Source organism: Sciurus carolinensis, chromosome 9 (assembly GCF_902686445.1).
Source record: "Sciurus carolinensis chromosome 9, mSciCar1.2, whole genome shotgun sequence".
Lineage (NCBI taxonomy): Eukaryota > Metazoa > Chordata > Mammalia > Rodentia > Sciuridae > Sciurus > Sciurus carolinensis.
In genome coordinates, this window is record NC_062221.1 from 116,385,409 (window position 1) to 116,406,167 (window position 20,759).

At 34.0% G+C, this 20,759-nt stretch overlaps 1 protein-coding gene across 2 annotated transcripts; it reads left to right on the top strand.

Moving 5' to 3' along the window:
- Positions 1–79: 79 nt before the first annotated feature.
- Positions 80–20,224, top strand: Chodl (chondrolectin). 2 transcript variants are annotated; one of them, XM_047564893.1, is made up of 6 exons: positions 80–426; positions 10,381–10,690; positions 10,815–10,972; positions 14,570–14,656; positions 16,471–16,573; positions 19,940–20,224. In XM_047564893.1, the coding sequence occupies exons 1-6, from the start codon at positions 348–350 to the stop codon at positions 20,022–20,024; spliced, it is 822 nt and encodes a 273-aa protein (XP_047420849.1). In that variant the 5' UTR covers positions 80–347; the 3' UTR covers positions 20,025–20,224. The 2 variants fall into 2 exon arrangements, with proteins under 2 accessions (XP_047420849.1, XP_047420850.1); XM_047564894.1 differs by lacking the exon at positions 80–426 and adding an exon at positions 18,535–18,613 and having other exon boundaries at positions 10,404–10,690.
- The last annotated feature ends 535 nt before the right edge of the window (positions 20,225–20,759 follow it).

Below are 20,759 nucleotides of genomic sequence, written 5' to 3' on the forward strand. Positions count from 1 at the left end.
CTCAGGGGCCAAAGGAGAGAAGCAGGGGGCAACTGTAGGGTTCAAACTGGGGTTCCTGCTTCACCTCTGGAACCGACACAGGACTCCCTAACTTCTGTTCCCTGCCCCCAAACACGCACCCCCGAGGTCGTGCGGTCTAGTTCAGCACACCCGCGCGTGGCACAGGCACGCCTGGCAGCAGGTCCGGGTCCAGGGCGATGCCTGCAGGAGCCCTGGCGACTGGCTTCGGGCGGAGGGAGTAGGACCCAGCGGGGAGGCAGGAACGCTGCGGAGTTAGAGCCGCCGGCCGCGCCAGGGGCGGAGGCTGCCTTGGCTCCACGCACACCTGCTGCTGCCGCTTTGCCGCGATGATCCGTGTGGTCTCACTGCTGCTGGGAGCCGCGCTGCTCTGCAGCCACGGAGCCTTCTGCCGCCGGGTGGTCAGCGGTGAGTTAGGGGACCGCCGACCGAGCGGATTGCATGGGACAAGGGACCCTAACGCACCATGGGCAGCCTGTCCCAGGGTGGAGCCGGTCTCAAAGGTTGGACACCTGTGCGGGGTAGGGGGGGTCGGGAAGAGGTGGGTAAAAATGGATGGTTTTATTCTCACTCCTCTTCTTCCAAACACATAGAAAGTTTAAATTTTTTCTAAGTGTCGAGTCCAGTAGCTGCAGAGCAAGCTCTTGCTGAATAATGAGCGGTAGAATCTTTTCCAGGACTGATTTTCCACTTTCTTTTTAAGACTGTTTGACTAACAAGGCAGGGCTGGGCACCTGCAAAAGGGGCGGGGTAGGGCGGAGGCCAGTGGATCCCTGAGACAGAGCAGCCTCCACAGAAATGCCAAGCCCTCTTGGCCTGACTCGACTTCAGTTCCCTCACCATAGTCACATGGGTGAAGTCAAGACCAGACCAGTTCTCTGTGGGTCGCTCACGGATGCCTGTGCAAAGCAGCCTTTGTTCTCAGCAGGCCAGGCAAGGAATGGGGGACAGTCTTTCTGCACAGACGCCTTTTCTTTGCACACCTCTTTCCAAGTCAGAAGACTCAGAAAATAAAGTCAGTTGGAGTTGGATTGAGGTGTATTTGGTAACCACTGTAGGTTCGTGCTTGCAGAGGGTACAAAATTAAGTTCATTGAATCAGTGCAAGGAAAATAGATAAAAATTGGCAAGCGTTATCTCTGATTTTTCTTTTTCGATGTTTACTGTCTTGTTGAGCAATTTATATGGTATCCTTATTTTTTGAAAACGACTCCAAAAAGATATAGATTCTCAGTGGCTAGGATGAATGGGAATAGGGCCCTACTTGAAGGTTGAACATTACTACTCTTAGTGAAATACCTTGCTGTGCTTATTAAAGTGTTACAATAAACATTTGTTGGGATTTGTTGGAGGTACATGGACATGTATTTTAAGTGAAAGTGTTTTTTTTTTTTAACACAAAAAGCACATGCCTCCCTTTTCACATCTTGTGCATCTGTACAACAGGTGTCACTAGATGTAGAGATAAATGACAGCAACTTAATCAGTTGTGAAGCCAGACCTGTTGAAACTGGAACATTAAATTTAATTGTTACTGATCTTTCCTCTCAGCAATCTGTGCTGTTCCACATGGACAGAATATAATTCTGGAATGTGTGCTTATCAATCACTCTCCACTAACACTTTTTCAGGAAGTGTGGAAGCTGTGATATTAGATCCCTCTCCCAACTTAGCTGAGAATAACAAGTTCACTGCAAGGAACTATCTGATTGTGTGTAGTACATACTTGCCTGCCTCAACAAAATTTTTCATGCAAATGATTGAGTATCGGAGACTACGCTTTCAGCATAAGGTGTTGTTTGAAAAAAATAGAAACACTTTATTGACTTAAAAATATTCTTTTGATATATTCTTGTTTACATGCCTTAACATTTCAGGGGAAGATAGATTACTAAAGTAACAACAGAACTTAAGGAAATTGTTGATGAAAAGTTTATATTGTGTTCTTTTAATACATAAATCATTCCAAATCTTTCGCTTTATTTTCCTATTAAGAATTTATAGGCATCTTGAAGGTGACATCTGGAAAATTTCTAATTAACTGAACATGGCCTATTTGATTTAATATAAATGATGATGTTTACTTGATATTAACACAATTACTTGGTTACATTTTTCTTATGTGTAATTAGATTGTCTTTAGTCATAAAATCACATTGAAATTGAACCATCTGTAAATTGATTTGTGACTTTTATGCTTTGATGATTTAGTTTCAAAAAGATAAACTTCAGTCATGATGGGCTGAGTAAAGAGCAGCCAAATGCCTATCATCTTTGAATCAGGGGTTTCTAGCAGTTCTGCTGTATGCCTTCACATGGTCATGCCACTAGGGACCATTTACCAAATCTCTTCTCTAGTGTCTGAGGAGAAATGAAGAAGCCTCTTTGAGGTCATTATTTGGACCACATGACATATGAAATAAACTTTCTATTTATTAAATTTCAATACATAATTTCTAGGTAGTATACTCAAATAATCATCACCCCAAGACAGACTCTTACAAAATAATTCTCCATAGAAATTCTTTAGTTTAATATTTAAAGATATTGAATAATATATTTTCTAATGGTCTTATATACATCATTTTAAAAGTTCAGAACATTATTTAAAAATAATATGAAATTATCTTAGTAAAAAAATACCGTTTCAAACAATTTCATCATTATCTTCTGACCCATAAGATTCAACAACATAGAAGAATAATAAGGAACTATTTTAATAACGAATAAGCAAAATATATATAACTGTGGTGGTAATAATTAAAGAGTCTTTGTGGAATTTATGTTCTAAGTGAGGAACTATTTTGAGGAGCTTAGACATGTACTGATTTCTTACTGCAAACAAATGTGTAGAGAATACTTGTGGGTGCTGCAATCATTTAATTTTGTGAAGTTTCTGGTAAGTAGTGACATCTTCTTTAAAACAAAGGTAAGAGAATTTTACCTGTGCTGTGTGAATACATGTGAGAAAAGAGGTTGAAAATTCAGGTCTCTAAGTTGGCAGAATATGTTTGAAGAACAAGTAACATTTTTAAGTATTTGAAGTAGTTTGAAGTAATATGTTTATTTATTTATTTAACTTTTACTTTCTCTTTTTTGTGCGCACAGCATTGGTCCCTAGCCTGCTTATGCTGCAAAATGGCATTAAGTGTATTTCATGGCACCTCCAAATGTCTCCAGAACACTTCAAGATTTATTAGTTCAACCTTATTACAACTAGCATATCATTTATTTCAGAGACTGGATGATTTAGAGGCCTCTATTTTTATCATACAGATAACATACAATATTGCAAATTCATGGGTGGTGACCAGTATCCTATAGGTTGGTATAATAGTAAAAGAGGTAGAAGAGAACTGCTGAGTGCTCAGCCTGTACATCAATTTCATGACATCATCAAAAGCAAAAATTGATGACAGTGCAGTTTTCAAATATGCAATTACTTTAAGTATCTCTTGGACAGGGAGGGAACAAATTAATTTTATTACTAGTCATTTAATAAACTACCCATTTATCATAGCCATTATTCCTTAACTCCTGTTTGCCATCATTTTATGGTTTTGTTTTTGCAACTTTTTCCTAAAGATGGAAATTTCTATACTTTAATGTTAGAAAAGAGGCAGTTATAGATAAGGAGGTCCAGAGAGGTAATCCAGCTGATGCTTTACTAAAATTTTGTATTCTTTACAACTTTTGCACCACGCAATTGCACACAGTGGATGGGGTACACAACTGTGAGGAGAGATTGCTTCTCTCTCTGTGTTAGCTTATTACTGAAAATATAACACAATCTGATAACTTGACTAGGCATACTCTGTATTTTGGGAAAGCAGTTTGGGTCTTCTTTGTTTTATTTGGAATATAAGAAGGCTAGAAAAGTCTGAGATAGCAGATATTCCATTGTTAACTCTGGTCTAAATGTTCACTAAGAGCAAATTCAAAGGCCCTAGAAACAAGTTCTTAATGCACAAACCCTTCCATCCAGTAATATTAACATCCAGTAATCAATAATTGCACAATTGGTCAATGCTAGTGATTATAATAGATAACGTGCACAGTGTATATACTTTTCAGTATCTTTTTTCATGAAATATTTCATTAATATATTAAGTTTGAGACATATATGGGGACAATATCAAAATCAAGTTAAGTGAACTGCAGAGCCCGAAAGGTGATTTAAACCCTGACTTTGACACTTGTGATGTGTGGGAACTTGGGGAAATCATTACACTTCTCTGCCTCCTTTGTCTCATTTTAACAATGACTAAAGCACTGACACCGTAGGTGTGCTGGGAGAATTAAATGATTTCAAACACAGTTGTGCAAATTGTGCCCTGTACAGAAATGCATGCCAAGAAGATAGGAAGAGCAAAACTTGGTAAGTGCTGTGCCTCAAGAAGAGGCTTCCTAGAGGCAAAGGAAACACTTCCTGGTTGAACAGACTGTAAGGGGTGCTTCTTAGCCATCCACCATTGGGAGAGATCATATTTTCCTAACTTATCCAATTACAGGAATTGTAATGGAAGTGAGGTAGTGTACTCAAAATTATTGATAAATGTCAGGCTATGATTATTATATTATTTATACAAAACTCATAAACACTCTGATTTTTTAGGTAAGACAACTCAGACCAGGAAAATTTAAGTAATTCCATATACCCATAGTTCAAGTGTTGACAGAGGGTTTGAAACAAATTCTTTTTGATTGGATGAGTGAACTCTTCAGTCACACTGTTACTTAATTTGTTTATCATTATAATCTCTATTTCAAATAACAGGATTAAAAACACAAAAAATAGTAAGTCTTATCCCCTTCTCAGAAAACCTGTAGTATTTCCGAGCTGTAGAAGTAGGACTTGCTTCTGCCACCAACATCCATAAGATGAACCATGACTAAGTTTTGATTTTATATGAGCATGGACTCCATCTGTAGTGCACTCTGTAACTAAGTACATTATAAAATATCTGATGCAAAAATAAAAGTTTATATAATAATTTTTTTTTTTACTTAAAAGAAAAATTCTTAAGATGTTGGTGTACTATTAAGTCCTAAAAGCAGAACACTTAAGCTTAATAGCATTCCCTTTCATTTTAAGTTCAAAATTATGGGCATTTTTCTCAGAGGTCATGCCACCCAGTACATTGTAAAATCAACATATATTTCAGTGTGATTTTGAGGGGGGTAGGAAGTAATTATGAAAAATTATTTTATGGACTTCTATTAAAATGTCCAAAGTTCAGTCATGTTTAATTTACCACACTACTTTATATAACTTTTTGTAATTAGAGATCATGAATAATTAAAGTAGGGATTTGTAATATGTCTCCTATGTTTTGATTGAAAAAATATGATCTAAATTCATTACTTACCTAACATTGATAGTATTTGATTGTAGGGTAGGGCATAAGAAAAGTTTTGCCAACTTCATAATTACTGCGTATCCAACTACAAGAAAATAAATAATAAAAGCAAAATAAAATTAACTAATTGATTTTTTTCTATTCGGAAAGAAAAAGCAAATGCCATGACTTCATGACTTTGGCCTTCCTTTTTACATCATTGCCTGAAGTGCTTCAAGGCTCTGCCAATATTTAGCTCTACAGGAATTTTCATAACTAAGGAAAAACACGAGATCATCTATTAATGGGAATTGTAGCAGAATTTTATTTGTGAGTGATAGGAATGTTTATTTTAGTAGCCATGACTAAGAATTAACTCCAAATAAAAGTATGTGTGTATGTAACTTGGTGTGTTTGTGCATACATGTGCACATGAAATAAGAGGGTGAATATTTCAGTACAGAAAAACTTAAGTGAGGGTGGGGAGATAGCGCAGTTGGTAGAGTGCTTGCCTTGCAAGCATAAGGCCCTGGGTTCGATCCCCAGCACTGCAAAAAAAAAAAAAAAAAAAAAAAAAAAAAAACAAAACAAAAAAACAAAAAAACAAAAAAAAAACCAAACCAAACAAAAAAAACAACAAACTTAAATGATTAAATACTTCTTAGATTTAAACTGTATTAATGAAAATGAGTGCAAAGATACTATCTTGGGTTTTATTTTTCTCCATGTATTTGTAGAAACTTGGGTGAAAACTCTACTTTCTCTCTCATACATAATCCCACAATCAAAGGATGTTTTCAACTACAAATACTAGGTTACAGTTATTTATAGTTAGTATAAATGTAACCTTAATATAATAAAAAATGCTATATTATCCTCAGAATACCTACCTATTCCATAAAATATCAATGGAAGGTTTTAGTTGAATATAAAATTTGAAACTAAGAGACAGGGGATTTCTCCATGTGATCTCACAGAAAGAGAAAGGCAATTATAATTGTTCTCTAAGAAGATTAGCATTTACAGAAGTGGGAAAGTTGCTTCCAGAATATCTGCATTAGCAGAAGGTTTCTGGGAATTAGGACAACATTTGTTTCCCAGCTGTTGGAGTTCCACTGAGATAGCAGCCAAATGGGATCAGTTGAAATGCTCCAAGAGGTTTAGAAGCTTCTGCTTCTGCTGATTTTGCTGCAGTTTGGACAAAAATTGCACAATAAGGTAGAAATCAGTAGTAAAATAGAATTGGATGTAAAGAAATTCACAGTGTCAGCTTTAACTGATGATATGTAAACCATAAAAAAATTGTGTAATGTATCCATAATTTCCTGGAAATTGCCTTGCTAGATCTGAATTGCTAGTGATTTTTTAGTTCAAAATCTGAAGGTACAATTAATATTTAGTCAATACCATTTGGAGTTAATGTGTCTGTTCCCATTTATAATTGGCTACTGATCCCCTGTAGGTCCCTTTTCTGTGCAGCTATCACAATCTCCACACCTTCATCCAGGACTCAGGTACCACTTCATTATGCACAACCAAAGATTGCCTGCTGCAAACAGTGCCAAGGCTGGCTATTGCTCAGGGCCCATGCGTTATTAGTTGTCAATTATTTTAAAAATATTCTTTGTCTGTACAGTTTTGGTTTTTTATTCTTATTTTTCTTTAAATCAACAGCAGTGTTAGTAATTTACACATGATACTTAAAGCAATCCTGTGCATTTTATTAGAACTGCTGTCTTAATTTTACAAATGAATTGATTCTCATCACTATTTTTGTAACTTCTTCACTGGCCAATCATTATTGCACTTGTTTTTTAATATATCAAAGGAAATGAGTTGTGATTTTGAGCATATAAATCATAGCCAGGAATCTTCTGAATATGTGCTGGTGGTGTTAGTAATTTACACATGATACTTAAAGCAATCCTGTGCATTTTATTAGAACTGCTGTCTTAATTTTACAAATGAATTGATTCTCATCACTATTTTTGTAACTTCTTCACTGGCCAATCATTATTGCACTTGTTTTTTAATATATCAAAGGAAATGAGTTGTGATTTTGAGCATATAAATCATAGCCAGGAATCTTCTGAATATGTGCTGGTATTGTTACAAATAAATACAATTTGCTCATTAAAATATCTGGCTTTTCTGATTTTCTTTTAATTTGAAATCATTTTGACATATAATAAAACAATCTTGTTGGAAAAATTTAACATTTCGAAAGTTTGGAATCAAACCTAAGGTTGAAAGTTCTTGACAAGTTGGAAACTCAAGGGAATGTAGTTAAGACATCTTTGGAGACTCGGAAATATAGTAAAGGATGTAGTAGATGGAAATAAATACAGAGTTTGATCTTAAAATACAGACATAAAAATATAGACTCAGTGGCACTGTTAGAATATAATAGGAACACCATTTTAAACAATGAAATCATCACAAAACTGGTAATCTTTAAGGAGAAACTTTAAAATGACATTTATATTACAGTTGACCATTGAGACTTCCATCATCTCATCTCAAAGATTATTTATTTTCAGACCAAAGCCTGCAGCTTTCCCTGAAGTCTCTCACGTATTTCCCATGGTCCTTCATATTAGCACGTTATCTTTTGTTAACCATGAGTTTAGCCAGTCTGTTAATTTGTTTGCATTTTTCAGTGTGCTGTTGCTAATTCCAGATCACAGTTAATAAGACAAAGGGGAAAATCGGCTGGCTTGCTGGCCTTGTTGGAATCATTATTTTATTTTCTCAACTTGTGTCAAGATCCCAATGCCTGTCACTCAGACACTGTTGTGAGGTTAATGGCCTTCTGTTGATTTCTACTCCCTCCTATCTGAGTGTCATCATAGGTCATTAATTGCTGATTCTGGGGAGCTGAATGGATGTGATATACTTGCTCAGTGTCCTGTACTGTAATTAAGAGTATAAACTTTGAAACCTGTATTAATTTTGCAATTTAGGTATATAACACCCTCCAAACCCAAACTACTGGATAGTTTAAATAGTAGAAAAAGTTCTTCAAACCCAACAAGATTAATGTTTATGCAGATGAACTGTAAGAAAGTAGTAAAAATAATCTAATAATAGTAGTAAAAATAAACTTTTCTAATTTCTTAGAGAAGTAATTTACTTAGTTTTACATAAAATACTTGAAAGTCTATTTTCCAGGACCAAAAACCTAAACCTATATATACATCAGAACAAGACTAAGATTTTTGTAGAGTTTGCAATGGAGGTCAAAGATGAACAATAAATAAGGAAAACCAACAAAAGAGAGCATGATCTTTCTGGAGATTGTCTCTGTAATCTTGGCATTATATGCTTGGTGGTGAAAGATAGAGGAAATAGGAACAATGGAATAATTGGAATCTTGTTGTGGATAAAGTTATATTAATTCTATCCACTTTTATGTTCTTATACATATGGCTTGAGTGTGATCCAATAGGGTCATTCATAATTGCAGTTACATCACTAATTAGAAAAACTCATTCTGCTTAATATGTATGTGAAATTCTATTTTGAAAATGTTTATTTTAAGCAACCTCTTGTTGACTATGTATTTATAACTTTGCAGATATCGTTACCAGAAGTAAATTTGTGATGTCACAATATGAAGTTTGAGAAAAAGGTGATATTTCATTGGGAAGTTTCAAGAATTATCTTAAACTTCTGTGTAGTGCTGGCTAATAAAACAAATTTATCCAAAAACATATAATGCCTTTTAGAGTCAATAGATATAGGTGATTAAACACAATGCTATAGCTTATAAATGGCTTTAATATACAAGTAAAATAAAGATTACTTTTAAACTTCCTTTCAAATTTTGAATATCCTTTTGTTATTAATAGATTTTGGACATTTGCCTGACCCCAATCTTTACTCCTAAAGAAATGTATAGTAAAATCCCCAATCATTAAGATTAATACAATTAATTTGGAATTAAATTAAATGTAATTTTGAATTAGGGAAAATTTAAAAAGTGCAATGCTACTATGTTCAAACTAAAAAGGAATTAATTTTGGTTTAATGGAGTACTCTTTAGGTTAAATTTGAAGAAATCATTGTTATTTACTATATGTTTCATGTACAAATAGATCCCGTAGAGTGATAATTTGTTCTCAAGTCTGCTAAATATTTATCACCTTATCACTTTTGGGCTAATCATTTTTAACTGTCTTTGAATGACATGTTTGATCAAATTTCAGCCTGTCCTTACCTCCATTCAAATGAACAGGAAGGCAATAATTAGTCATTTGAGATATATTACTAGCCTATATTTCATATTTCAATATATTTCATATATTACTAGCCTTTATTTCATGATATCTTTATTCCATCTGCTTTTTAAGCCATCAATATTTTTTGTAAAATTTATTTTTTTTTCTTTTTAAGTACTCAATTCTCTAAGTTCAAATTTGAGAGTTTTCACTCAGAATTTTTAATTTATCTTAGATGTTTCTGCAAAGTGAGAGAAGATGTTGGCCTAGGGATTGAGTTCATACACAACTTGTCAAATAAAACCAGAAAATACTCAGAGAATTGCCAAGGAGAGTTCTTTTTTTTTTTTCCCCCATAGATAGCATTCTGGAAGTTTATGCTGTTACTTATGATATAGTTTTATATTAAGTAATCATTTATTACTATAATTATCTTCTTTCTGGCCTCTTAATTTTCAATTTTAATGGATTTTTTGTGAGACACAAAAAATTTTCACTGTAAATATGCCTCTTTGTAGTGTCTTCAGAACATCATAGATGAAATTGTTTTGTTTTACTTCATTTTTAATAAATTAATTCCTTTATGAGTTATCTTCCAAATTTACAAAAGAATCAGCTTGCTTTTATAAGTTGAAAGTAATAAGCTAGAAAATAAATTTTACAAAACAGTTCAATAAGAAAAACATTCTTGATGGTGTGTTTCCTCTCTTGACTGGTTCTTTAATTTTGATGATTAGTGGCCTAATGAATGTAGTCCAGATAATAAGTATATGGGCATATTTTTTTCTCCCCCTTTTGTTTTAGGCCAAAAGGTATGCTTTGCCGACTCCAAGCATCCCTGCTACAAAATGGCCTACTTCCATGAACTCTCCAGCCGAGTGAGCTTCCAGGAGGCACGCCTGGCTTGTGAGAGTGAGGGAGGCATGCTCCTCAGTCTTGAGAATGAAGCAGAACAGAAGTTAATAGAGAGCATGCTGCAAAATCTGACAAAACCTGGGACAGGCATTTCTGATGGTGACTTCTGGATAGGGCTTTGGAGGAATGGAGATGGCCAAACATCTGGAGCCTGCCCAGATCTCTACCAGTGGTCTGATGGAAGCAGTTCCCAGTACCGGTCAGTATGGATCCTGAGGAGTCCTGTGGTGCTCTGGGATATGAAAATTCTCTTTCCTGTAGAGATGTCAGAAACCAACAGAGATAACTACTCAGAAGTGTTTTCTGTCACTCTCTTCCTGTAGAAACTGGTACACAGATGAACCTTCCTGTGGAAGTGAAAAGTGTGTTGTGATGTATCATCAACCAACTGCCAATCCTGGCCTTGGGGGTCCCTACCTTTACCAATGGAATGATGACAGGTGCAACATGAAGCACAATTATATCTGCAAGTATGAACCAGGTAAGAAATAGCATCAGTAAGTGTAGCAGATTTTGTGCATAAATCTGCTCATATTAGGTTTTGTCTTTAAGCTTTTCTACCTTGGGCTCTTTTGTTTTTCCACTAAGAAATGTGAATCACCTTGCAACTTTTTCTATGGTTCAGTGTACTGAAGCATATTTGTTTTCTAAGTAGCAAACTGTCCAGTGAGCCAAATAGAAGGGAGTTAGTAGAAACAAGTTGGAGAGGTGTCATTAGGAGAAAATAGTCATTAAAAAATAAAACCAAATGGTGTTATTGGGTTTGAATTTTATTTTATAAACAATGAATATATATGTTAAAATAGTTTAACATTTACTGTAGTGTGCGGAAGGAAAGAAGCTATAAGCCAGCAGAGTACCTGTAGACTTACACATGAAGTGATAATCCTTCAGATGATTTCCTTTGAACCCAAGGGAACAAAGCAACTTCTTCTATTAAACTAACATGCCTTAGCATAATACTTGTCATATGGTCCTCAGTAAAAATCCGTCTGATCATAGCTCCTTTCACTATAGTGAAAAACAGTAGAGACATTTAACATGTTCTCCCTCTGATTCCCATTCTCTGAATTATACCTTCTTAATTAACTTTCTTTTGAAATCTCTAATCACTTAGCATATGCAGCAAGTAGGAAGATCGCATTGACCTAAGCTAGATACTGTGGTTTCCAACTTAAAATTGTAATTTTGAATGACTTTGAAAAGGACACTTCGACTAAATTGATATTTGAGTAAAAGGAGGACTAATCAAAACTAAGTAAACTCATATTTTTTTAATCATCTGAGAAAGTCAGGTTAGATACTTAGGCTTTTTTTTTTCTTGGACTGTTTTTCTGCTTGATGTTTGAAAGTGTCATTTTAACTCCTCTAAGGACTGTCTGCTTGACCTTATAATATGTTTTCACAGAAGGCAATTATAACCAAGTACTGCTGCTTCCATTATTCTGTTGAAATTACATGATTCCTTTTCTCATAAGACCGTAAAGCACAAGGGATTATTTGGATTAGATTTACCCTTCTTTTCTGTTTACTCTGCTCTTGAGAATATTAGCCAACTTTGTATATCCCTGGTGAGTTTATTCTTTTACCCCTTTGGTTGTTAAATCCATCATTACCCTCCTGGAAGCCTTTCCAAAGCTAAGACTGTTATGCACTTTTGCTCTTCCTCTTTCTATTTTTCTCATGAAAAAATATAAAGTTGAGATTTTCGAATATGTAAAATTTTTACCAGTCTATGTACTTAAAAATATTGAATGAAACAAAGAATATATTATGGAACATTCTTAGTAAAATATCTCCCTTTCTTTTCTTTTGAGTTATTAGGTGAGCTGTCTGATCATTTTATTTTATTATTATTATATTTGTATTCAAACTTTCTCTTGTTATTTAAGACACAAGTGAACTTACAATCTTCTTTTTTTGTGTTAGTAATCTAGGTTTATTTATTTATTTATTTATTTATTCATTTATTTATTTTGGGGGGTATCAGGGATTGAACTCAGGGGCACTCAGTCACTGAACCACATACCCAGCCCTATTTTGTATTTTATTTGGACACAGGGTCTCACTGAGTTGCTTAGTACCCCAATTTTGTTGAGACTGGCTTTGAACATGGGATCCTCCTGCCTCAGCCTTCTGAGCATGCACCACCACCTTAAGCCAGTAATCTAAGTTTATATTATTCATGTAAGAGCATTTAAGACATTCTACATTGTACCCAATCTTCAAATAATCTATATTTATTAAGACATCTTTTACATATTTACTGTTTCTTATCACATGCACAAGGATATAGTTGCTCTTTTTAATATGCTTAGAATTTTTATTCTTTATTTTACTTTTAACATTTTAATCTTTGTTTTCTATTTAGTCAACCTTCCTCAAGCTTAGTTCCTACTTTGTAGGGATTTGATTTGATTAATTTCCCCAAGTGTGCAGTCAGTGCTTGACTTTCATTGGTGAGGAATGAAAGGACTAAGGAGTGTAGTTAACTAAAAAATATAAATTATAGCACTGATTATTTTGAACTTTATTTTCCAACTTTGCTAGATGCAAACTCTTGTCTCTGCTCCTACATACCATCTAATAATATTACCAGTGACATCGAATAACCTGTCTATGAAGAAACAGAATAATTGACTTTGAAGCTTCTTTCTTACCTCTCCTCCTTTATTTGTTAGTTGCCTGTTAGTTACATATCTATTCTTTGGCGCTACCAATAATATCCAAAGACGTTTTCATTAGGGTAGATCTGAATCTAATTTATGTATTAAAATTGCCTTATGCACTGTTGTTTTAGATACTAAAAAAGCATGTATGCAATTATGTTTCAAAAATTATATTTAATCAGCAAACAGCAATTTAATAAAAACTTGTTAAAATTATTTTAAAGTAACCAGTTCTATGTTGATTTATTGCATATTATCTATATAATTTGCTTAGTAAACACTAGTTGACTACCTGAAGTCATAGAATGATTAAGTTCTGTAGAATATAGGATAGGACTGACTTAGAAACCAAAAGGAGGCTATTAAAGTATTCAGTGACTAGAGACTCTATGACAATATAAGAGTAGTAAACATCATTTTATAAATATCTATATTCTAAAGATGATATAAGAGGTTGCATGTGATTTTTTTCACATCAACTGGCAAAATTAAACAGAATTACATTTTTGGAACAAATGAAAGCAAAGTTATAGTTTTTTATTAATAAAATTTACTTTCACTAAATCAATATATAAAATAGTTCTTTAGGATAAAAATGCATTAGCAGTTGTTACAGAGTAGGTAATTGGTTCATGTGTCTTGACTGTATCAATGACAAAGAATTATATTTTCAAGCACCTCTTCATATTGACCCCAATGAAAAAGTTGTTATTGATTAGGGAAGTTGTACTCTACATGTAGCAGATCATGGTAAGAAATTTCAACATTTAAAAGTTTTTGGTTATTAAAGAGCTCTCATATCATAAAAGTCAAAAGAAACAACTTGCAAACTTGAATTTATTGTTGTTATGTAAAGAAGTAGACACTATTGGAAAGTAAATCTAAGAATGGCATTGTTTGTGTAGGACAGAAATGTGCTTCAGAACAGTGTTGAGTCTTGAATCACTGATTTAAAATGCAATCCATAAATGGTCATGTGCAGATTATTATACAAGAAGAAACCTAAATGTTAAATTGATATTAGTAAAGAGGCTATCTTTGTCTGTCTTTGAATTGCATCTAAAGTCTCCTTCTTATGTCCGCACGTTCTTGTTTCTCTTTGCCTAACTTTGTGTCTGCTTTATCATTATTGCCTGTAGCAGGCTGTCATTAACATGAACCTTCTGTCAATTGCTAAATGCAGTTGCAGAGAGAATTCAAGTGCATCTTTCAATTCAAACATAATTAAATGTTGACTGTATAGTGAGAACATTTTATGTTAAGTTTAAATTCAGAATACATTTTAGTTGTAAACTGTTCAGAAATCAAAATCAGTATGTTTTCACTGTTTTATAAAAAACCTTTTATTTTTATGTGTTTGCATTTCTCGTTTAATTATTACTTATGATTTCTGCACTAATTATTTACAGAGATTAGTCCAACCGAACCTGTAGAAAAGCCTTATCTTACAAACCAACCAGGAGACACCCAGCAAAATGTGGTTGTTACTGAAGCAGGTAATTAGTTCAGATGTCTTGATTCTGTTGAGTATAGAACCGTGTTTTCAAACATCTCTTTACGTTGACCTCAGTGAAATAGTTCTTGTTGCTTGGGGAAGTTGTGCACTAAATATGGGCCTATGGAAGTTTATTTTTGAACGAGTTTAGAACAAATTATACTAAGCGACTCTTTTAGTAGAAGAACCTGCTTTTGTTTCTAAAGATTTTCACTTCTAGTGAATGTATCTAGTACTAAACTAAGTGATCATGTGAAAACCTGGATTTACAAAGAATTTCCCTAATGTAGGGGAAAATTGGCACATGCAATGCCTGCAAACAGTGGTGTGCTGGTAAGTGGAAATCGTCTGAGTGGACAAAGTGAGGTATAAAACGAAAAGCCTGATTTGAAGACTTTTCCAATTTCTGTAGTGTAAATATTGCTACCTGGTCAGTTTAAGACCACCAAAGTGACATCACCACACAGCACTTTGGAAAGAGATGAGTACAAAAAACTCTCTGCTGCTGCCTCCTGAACACCACTTCCTTACTAAGGAAATGAAATGCAAACTGCATGTTAATCAGACATTGCTCTCAATATCAGTTAGGGGCTTTTTTTAGCATAGCCCTATGCCAATTTGTTTTGTAAAGATTGAGCCTAAGACCCAAAGTCTCAAAATCTTTTTGCCAAATAGTAGGAAGTACTTACTTTTTACCTTTATCATTATATATTAGTAATATATATAGAAAGTGTATATATTGATAATGGTAATTTTAAAAGAAAGTATTTCATTAATTCTTAAAACGTCACTATTGGAGGCTCAAAACAGGAGATGAAATATCCCCAAAGTACCCCATCACTAAATCTCACGAATATTTCTTCTGTTAACAAAGGAGGGGAGATGCAGTTAAATGACTAGCTTCATCTGCATCTTGTCCACTTTGAGCAGCTATTTAGAGGAATCATAATGACAACTTAGAGCTAGCAAGCTAAATTCATGGGTTGTTCAGTTTCCTTTCCTTGTACAGACATGATATTAAGACAGTACGTTTCATTTTCCAGGTGCATGACTTAAAAACTGCTCAGAATATCTAAACTTAATTATAGATATCAGTGAATAATTACATTAGGAATATTTTACCTTGTACAACATTGAAAAAAAGGTGTTTAATAAAGTCATTTTGTGCTGTGTGGGACTTGAGTGTTGCAGATTTTTTTTTAATTTTACTTAGAATACCTAACATTATCAAGGGTGATGGGAAAGGATTAAAAAATGATTCATTTTAGAATTTAATTAAGATCATGTCTTTGTGCCTCTGGAATCTTATGTCTCTGGGTTATGACTGTGTCATTATTTAATATTTACATATTTTGACTTAATCCCAGAGACTTGCATAATATCATGGTACTGAATTTATTGGCTAGGATAATTATCCAATAAGTCAACAATGATCTTAATAATTATTCCTTAATAATCAGTTCTTGTTTCTCTAAGTAATGACTGAGAACAATTCATGAAGTGAAGAAACTAAGATTAGTAAGAGATTATGAAAATTAGTCCGTGTTTGAATTATAGATTTAATAATGGTTTTAAAAGTACAGATATTGAATTGGACTATGACAATTGGTGGAGTAAAATTTTTCTTTTTAATATTTACCAAAATATGAATATTTTATTTCATTAGATTTTTAATAGTTTGGGATGAAACTTGTCTGGGATCTATTTATTGGTAATAGTGCTATTTGATCTTTTTTTTTTGGGAAATTCTTATGTGACTGGTACTGGAATCCTTCCTCACTTTTTTAGCACACTAAGTCTGTTTTATTTTTGTAGGCATAATTCCTAATCTAATTTATGTTATCATACCAACGATACCACTGCTTTTACTGATATTGGTTGCTTTTGGAACCTGCTGTTTCCAGATGCTGCATAAAAGGTAAATAATTCATTTACATAGAGACAACTTGAAAAACTTCAAATGGGTTGTTTTAGTTGGCTTCCTCATTGCTGTGATCAAAAGTCCTGATAAAAACACTGTAGAGGAAGAAGAGTTTATTTGGGGCTCAGTGTTTCAGAGGTCTCTGTGCACAGATGGCCCACACTATAGTTCTGGGCCCAAGATGAGGCAGAAAGTTACGGCAGAGGAAAACGGCTCAAAGCGTGGCAATCCAGAAGCAGAGAGAGCTCTGCTCACCTGGGACAAAATTTATACCCTGAAGGCAAGTGCCTCATAACCTACCTCTTTTAGTCACACGTCTACCTGCCTACAGTCACCACCCAGTTAATTTATCAGTTGATTACTAAACTGGTTAGGTTGAGACACTCATAATCCAATCATTTCACCTCTATATTTTCTTGCATTATCTCACATGTGAGTTTTTGGGAGATACCTCATATAAAAGCCATGATATGGGTTTTCGGAAATCTTTAAAAAATATTACTGTAAAACTAATTATGTTTTAAATTTTCCTTTGAGAAGTTCTGATGTTTGTATCTGCCAGTACAAATCCAGTACATTCAACCTTACAAGATATGCCTTGACTACAGAAGTAACACAGTGGCCCATTTAATCCTCACATCCCTTATGAAATAGGTGTTCTTCTGTTTTTAGTTTTCAATTGGAAAGATGGTACCTTAGATGGGTAACTTAATCAACCTTGGGTCCCACAAGTAGCATATAGAAGGGATCTAAAATTGGAATTCTTAAAAACTTAACAATTCATGCACTATGCTATATTCTCCATTGATTTTAAATATAAGAATTAATGCAAAGCCTTTCAATATGGACATCCAGTTGTATGCAAGGCTTGATTTTTGCAGATGTATTTCATAGTACCTTTTCCAAATTCAAGTCATAGGATTCTGATTTTTCAAAGGGATAATTTAAGAATAGGAAATAAAGTACATGGCAAAAAAAATGTCGTTCTTTGGCAGACCTTTGAAACAAAATGATGTACCTGAATAACAAATTTCTGGAGAATATTCCACCTTTTATATCTACTTATCTATGCTCTTCAGATAGAGAAGTTTATCCATGTATCAGTTTGTCAAGCAAATATAAAAAATGAAATATAAATATGTAAAATAAAAAAGTAAAAGATGTTGGATTTTAATAAGAGCATTTTTATTAGAATGACCTAAACATCTTGGAGTATTTTAGATGATACTGACCTGAAGAATGCCTCAAACAGAGAAGAATCAACTAGTGAAGTCATTCCTGAAATAAATTCCAAAGACTCCCCTAAGTAATCACAGACCCAGGTGAAAAATAGGGTAGGCACACGTGATTCACATAAATTTTTAAAAGGATGTAATCTGTAATTCACTAGATGTAAAATCATTCTAATAATGACAAATAGAACCTGGCAAATCAACATCACACTTTGTGTCTTCCTGACTTTCTATATATATGTTTGTTTTTCAAAATTGTATACAGAATAAGAACAATAGTAAATATGTAGTTTCTTGCCCTAATTCCTAAGACAATAGATAAAAAGATGATTTTTTATTGTGAAAAACTGTGAAGCAGAAAGGTTGGACACCAATCCCCTCTTAACCCAGCAAACTGTTAAGGAAGACCTGTGAATGGCAAATCAGCTTGAGAAAATGATTTGAAAATATGAATTAGAGGTTCTCACTAGTGAAAAGTGCTGAAAATGTCAAGTAACTGCATTTTCTCAAAAATGTGTTTTGTTTTTCTCAAATAGTGCATTGTTATGGCAATTTTGTTCATTCAAAATCTTGTAGGTTTTTAAAGCATGAAGATCTGTGGACTTTAACTTGTTTGAAATTCTCAGAATGAGAGAATAAGTGAAAATTGAGCACTTCCAGATGCCGGAATTAGCTACAGTACTTCATTCATTTGTTCTTAGATCCTCCCCTTTTCCTTTCTTCCAGGAAAGCAAGGAGAAACTTCATCAAAGACTCAACTCCATTATCATCTGAATGCCTTGCAGAAAGTTTAAATTCCAATCTGGTACACATAATGGTTTCTATCATTCCATGTCATGTTCAAAATAACACTTGTTCCCTTAACCAGTAGTGATTCTTAAATGAAATACTAATTTTACACAAAAGTCACATTAATAACTTAACCAGTTTTTTTAACCATTTAAAACTGTGGTTCTAATAAAGTTTGCCTGACATTTTCTATTCATATTAGATGACTTTGTAGAATAAAGTTATATTCTTATTTATTTGGAGGAAAATCTATAAAATATAGAATTTGGATAAATTTTGTTTTGGTCATGAAACAGTTAAATCGAAGTGAATTAAATAATACTTAAAATTGAAATGATTCACATAATGTGGTTAGAAATAGTTTTTTTTATGTCACTGATAGAGTTCTGCAATGTCTTTGGATGACGAGGATAAGATGGGGGAGGTATACCTGTGGGGACTGGGGCAGATATTGCAGGTTTGAGGGGGTATGCTCATGGGAAGAAATTAGTGCAGAACACAGTGAATAAGGACAGGTAAAGAACAGTGATCCAGGTGCGTGATTAACCTCTGGAAACTGGACCAAAGAAGTCCAGATCTTGACAAGTAATCTGATAGAAGACGACTTCAGAAAACATGAGTAGACACTCTGCAGGTCCCCAGAAAGTGACCATATTATGGAAAGAAGCAGAATCCCAAGCACAGGCTTGAAATGTGGGCTAGAATGCTAGGTTTGACAAGAGTAAATTCTATCTCAGATCTGGAGAAGGAACTTGGATCTTCCCAAATTACAAAAGTTTGGCTCTGCTATGAACTTCATTAGTTTCAGAGGCCTCTGAGGCACACTTAAGTTTTTAGGGACCAAGTGACATAAGTATAGAACCAGGAAAGTGATGGAAGAAAGGGGCTAGGTGGCCCTTACACTTAGTACCAGAGCATGGTTTCTGATGAGTTGGTATTAAATGTGGCATATATTCATGGCAGTGTGCTCAAACTGTGAGATTACAAAAAAAAAAAAAAAAAAAAAAAAAAAAAAAAAAAAAAAAAAAAATCAATGATTAAGAACAAACACGTTTACTAGGGAAAAATGGAAAATTTTAGTATTGTGTCAGACACATTTTTGTATGACACTAAATTATGAAGATGCAGAGAAAGACATTTTTGGTTTTGGTTATTCATAAAAACTGTTTGCCATCTTCACACACTGGAATAATTCAGTATTTTTTGTAGGAATGGAAAAATATGCTGGTGAGAGAAGACTCATTTATAAATAAGTGTCTGAGAGATCTCCATTTGGACCAGGACATGACTAGTTTGATAAGAAGTTTCAGGCACTGAACTTATTTCTTTTTATATTTTTCAGTAAAGGAAGAACAAAAACTAGCCCAAACCAGTCCACACTGTGGATTTCAAAGAGTACCAGAAAGGAAAGTGGCATGGAAGTATAATGATACGTTGACTTGCCTCCAGAAAACAAAATAATTTTATAATTCTGGATCAGTATAAGGAATGGCATCAGAACATTAGCTTGGAATGGCTTGAAATCTCAAAGGATCTGCAAGATGAACTGTAAGCTCCCCCTTGAGGCAAATATTCAAACAACTTTTATATGTTTATTATTTCATTTACAAAATAATATGCTGTGCTAATAATGGAGTGAGACATGCTTATTTTGCTAAAGGATGCACCCAAACTTCAAGTAAATGGAATGGACCATGCAGATAAAATTGCTGTCAACACATCAAGAGTATGTGTGTTGGAAGCAGTTATTTTTATTTCTTTCACCTTTCATAGGTTGTAATCTAGTTAAAGTAAGTAAATTGTATTGAAATTTACAGTGTGCAAAAATATTTTACCTTTGCATAAGTGTTTGATAAAAACGAACTGTTCTAATATTTATTTTTATGACATTTCATTTTTCAATACATGCTCTTTTGATTAAAGAAATTTATCTCTGTTGTCACCTGAATTCACACACAAACACATGTATTACCATAGAAAAAAAATTCTTTTCTAAAAATGAATCATCTTCATTTGGTTTTTCTGCTTTTGGTTGGACGATGTTTAGGAAATATCTTCAGAAAGAAGCTGTTTCATTAACTGTGGTATAAATCTCCTGAAACACTTTACTTAGAGGCAAGAATTGTCTATTTCAATTGTGTAAGACATGTGCCTTACAATAT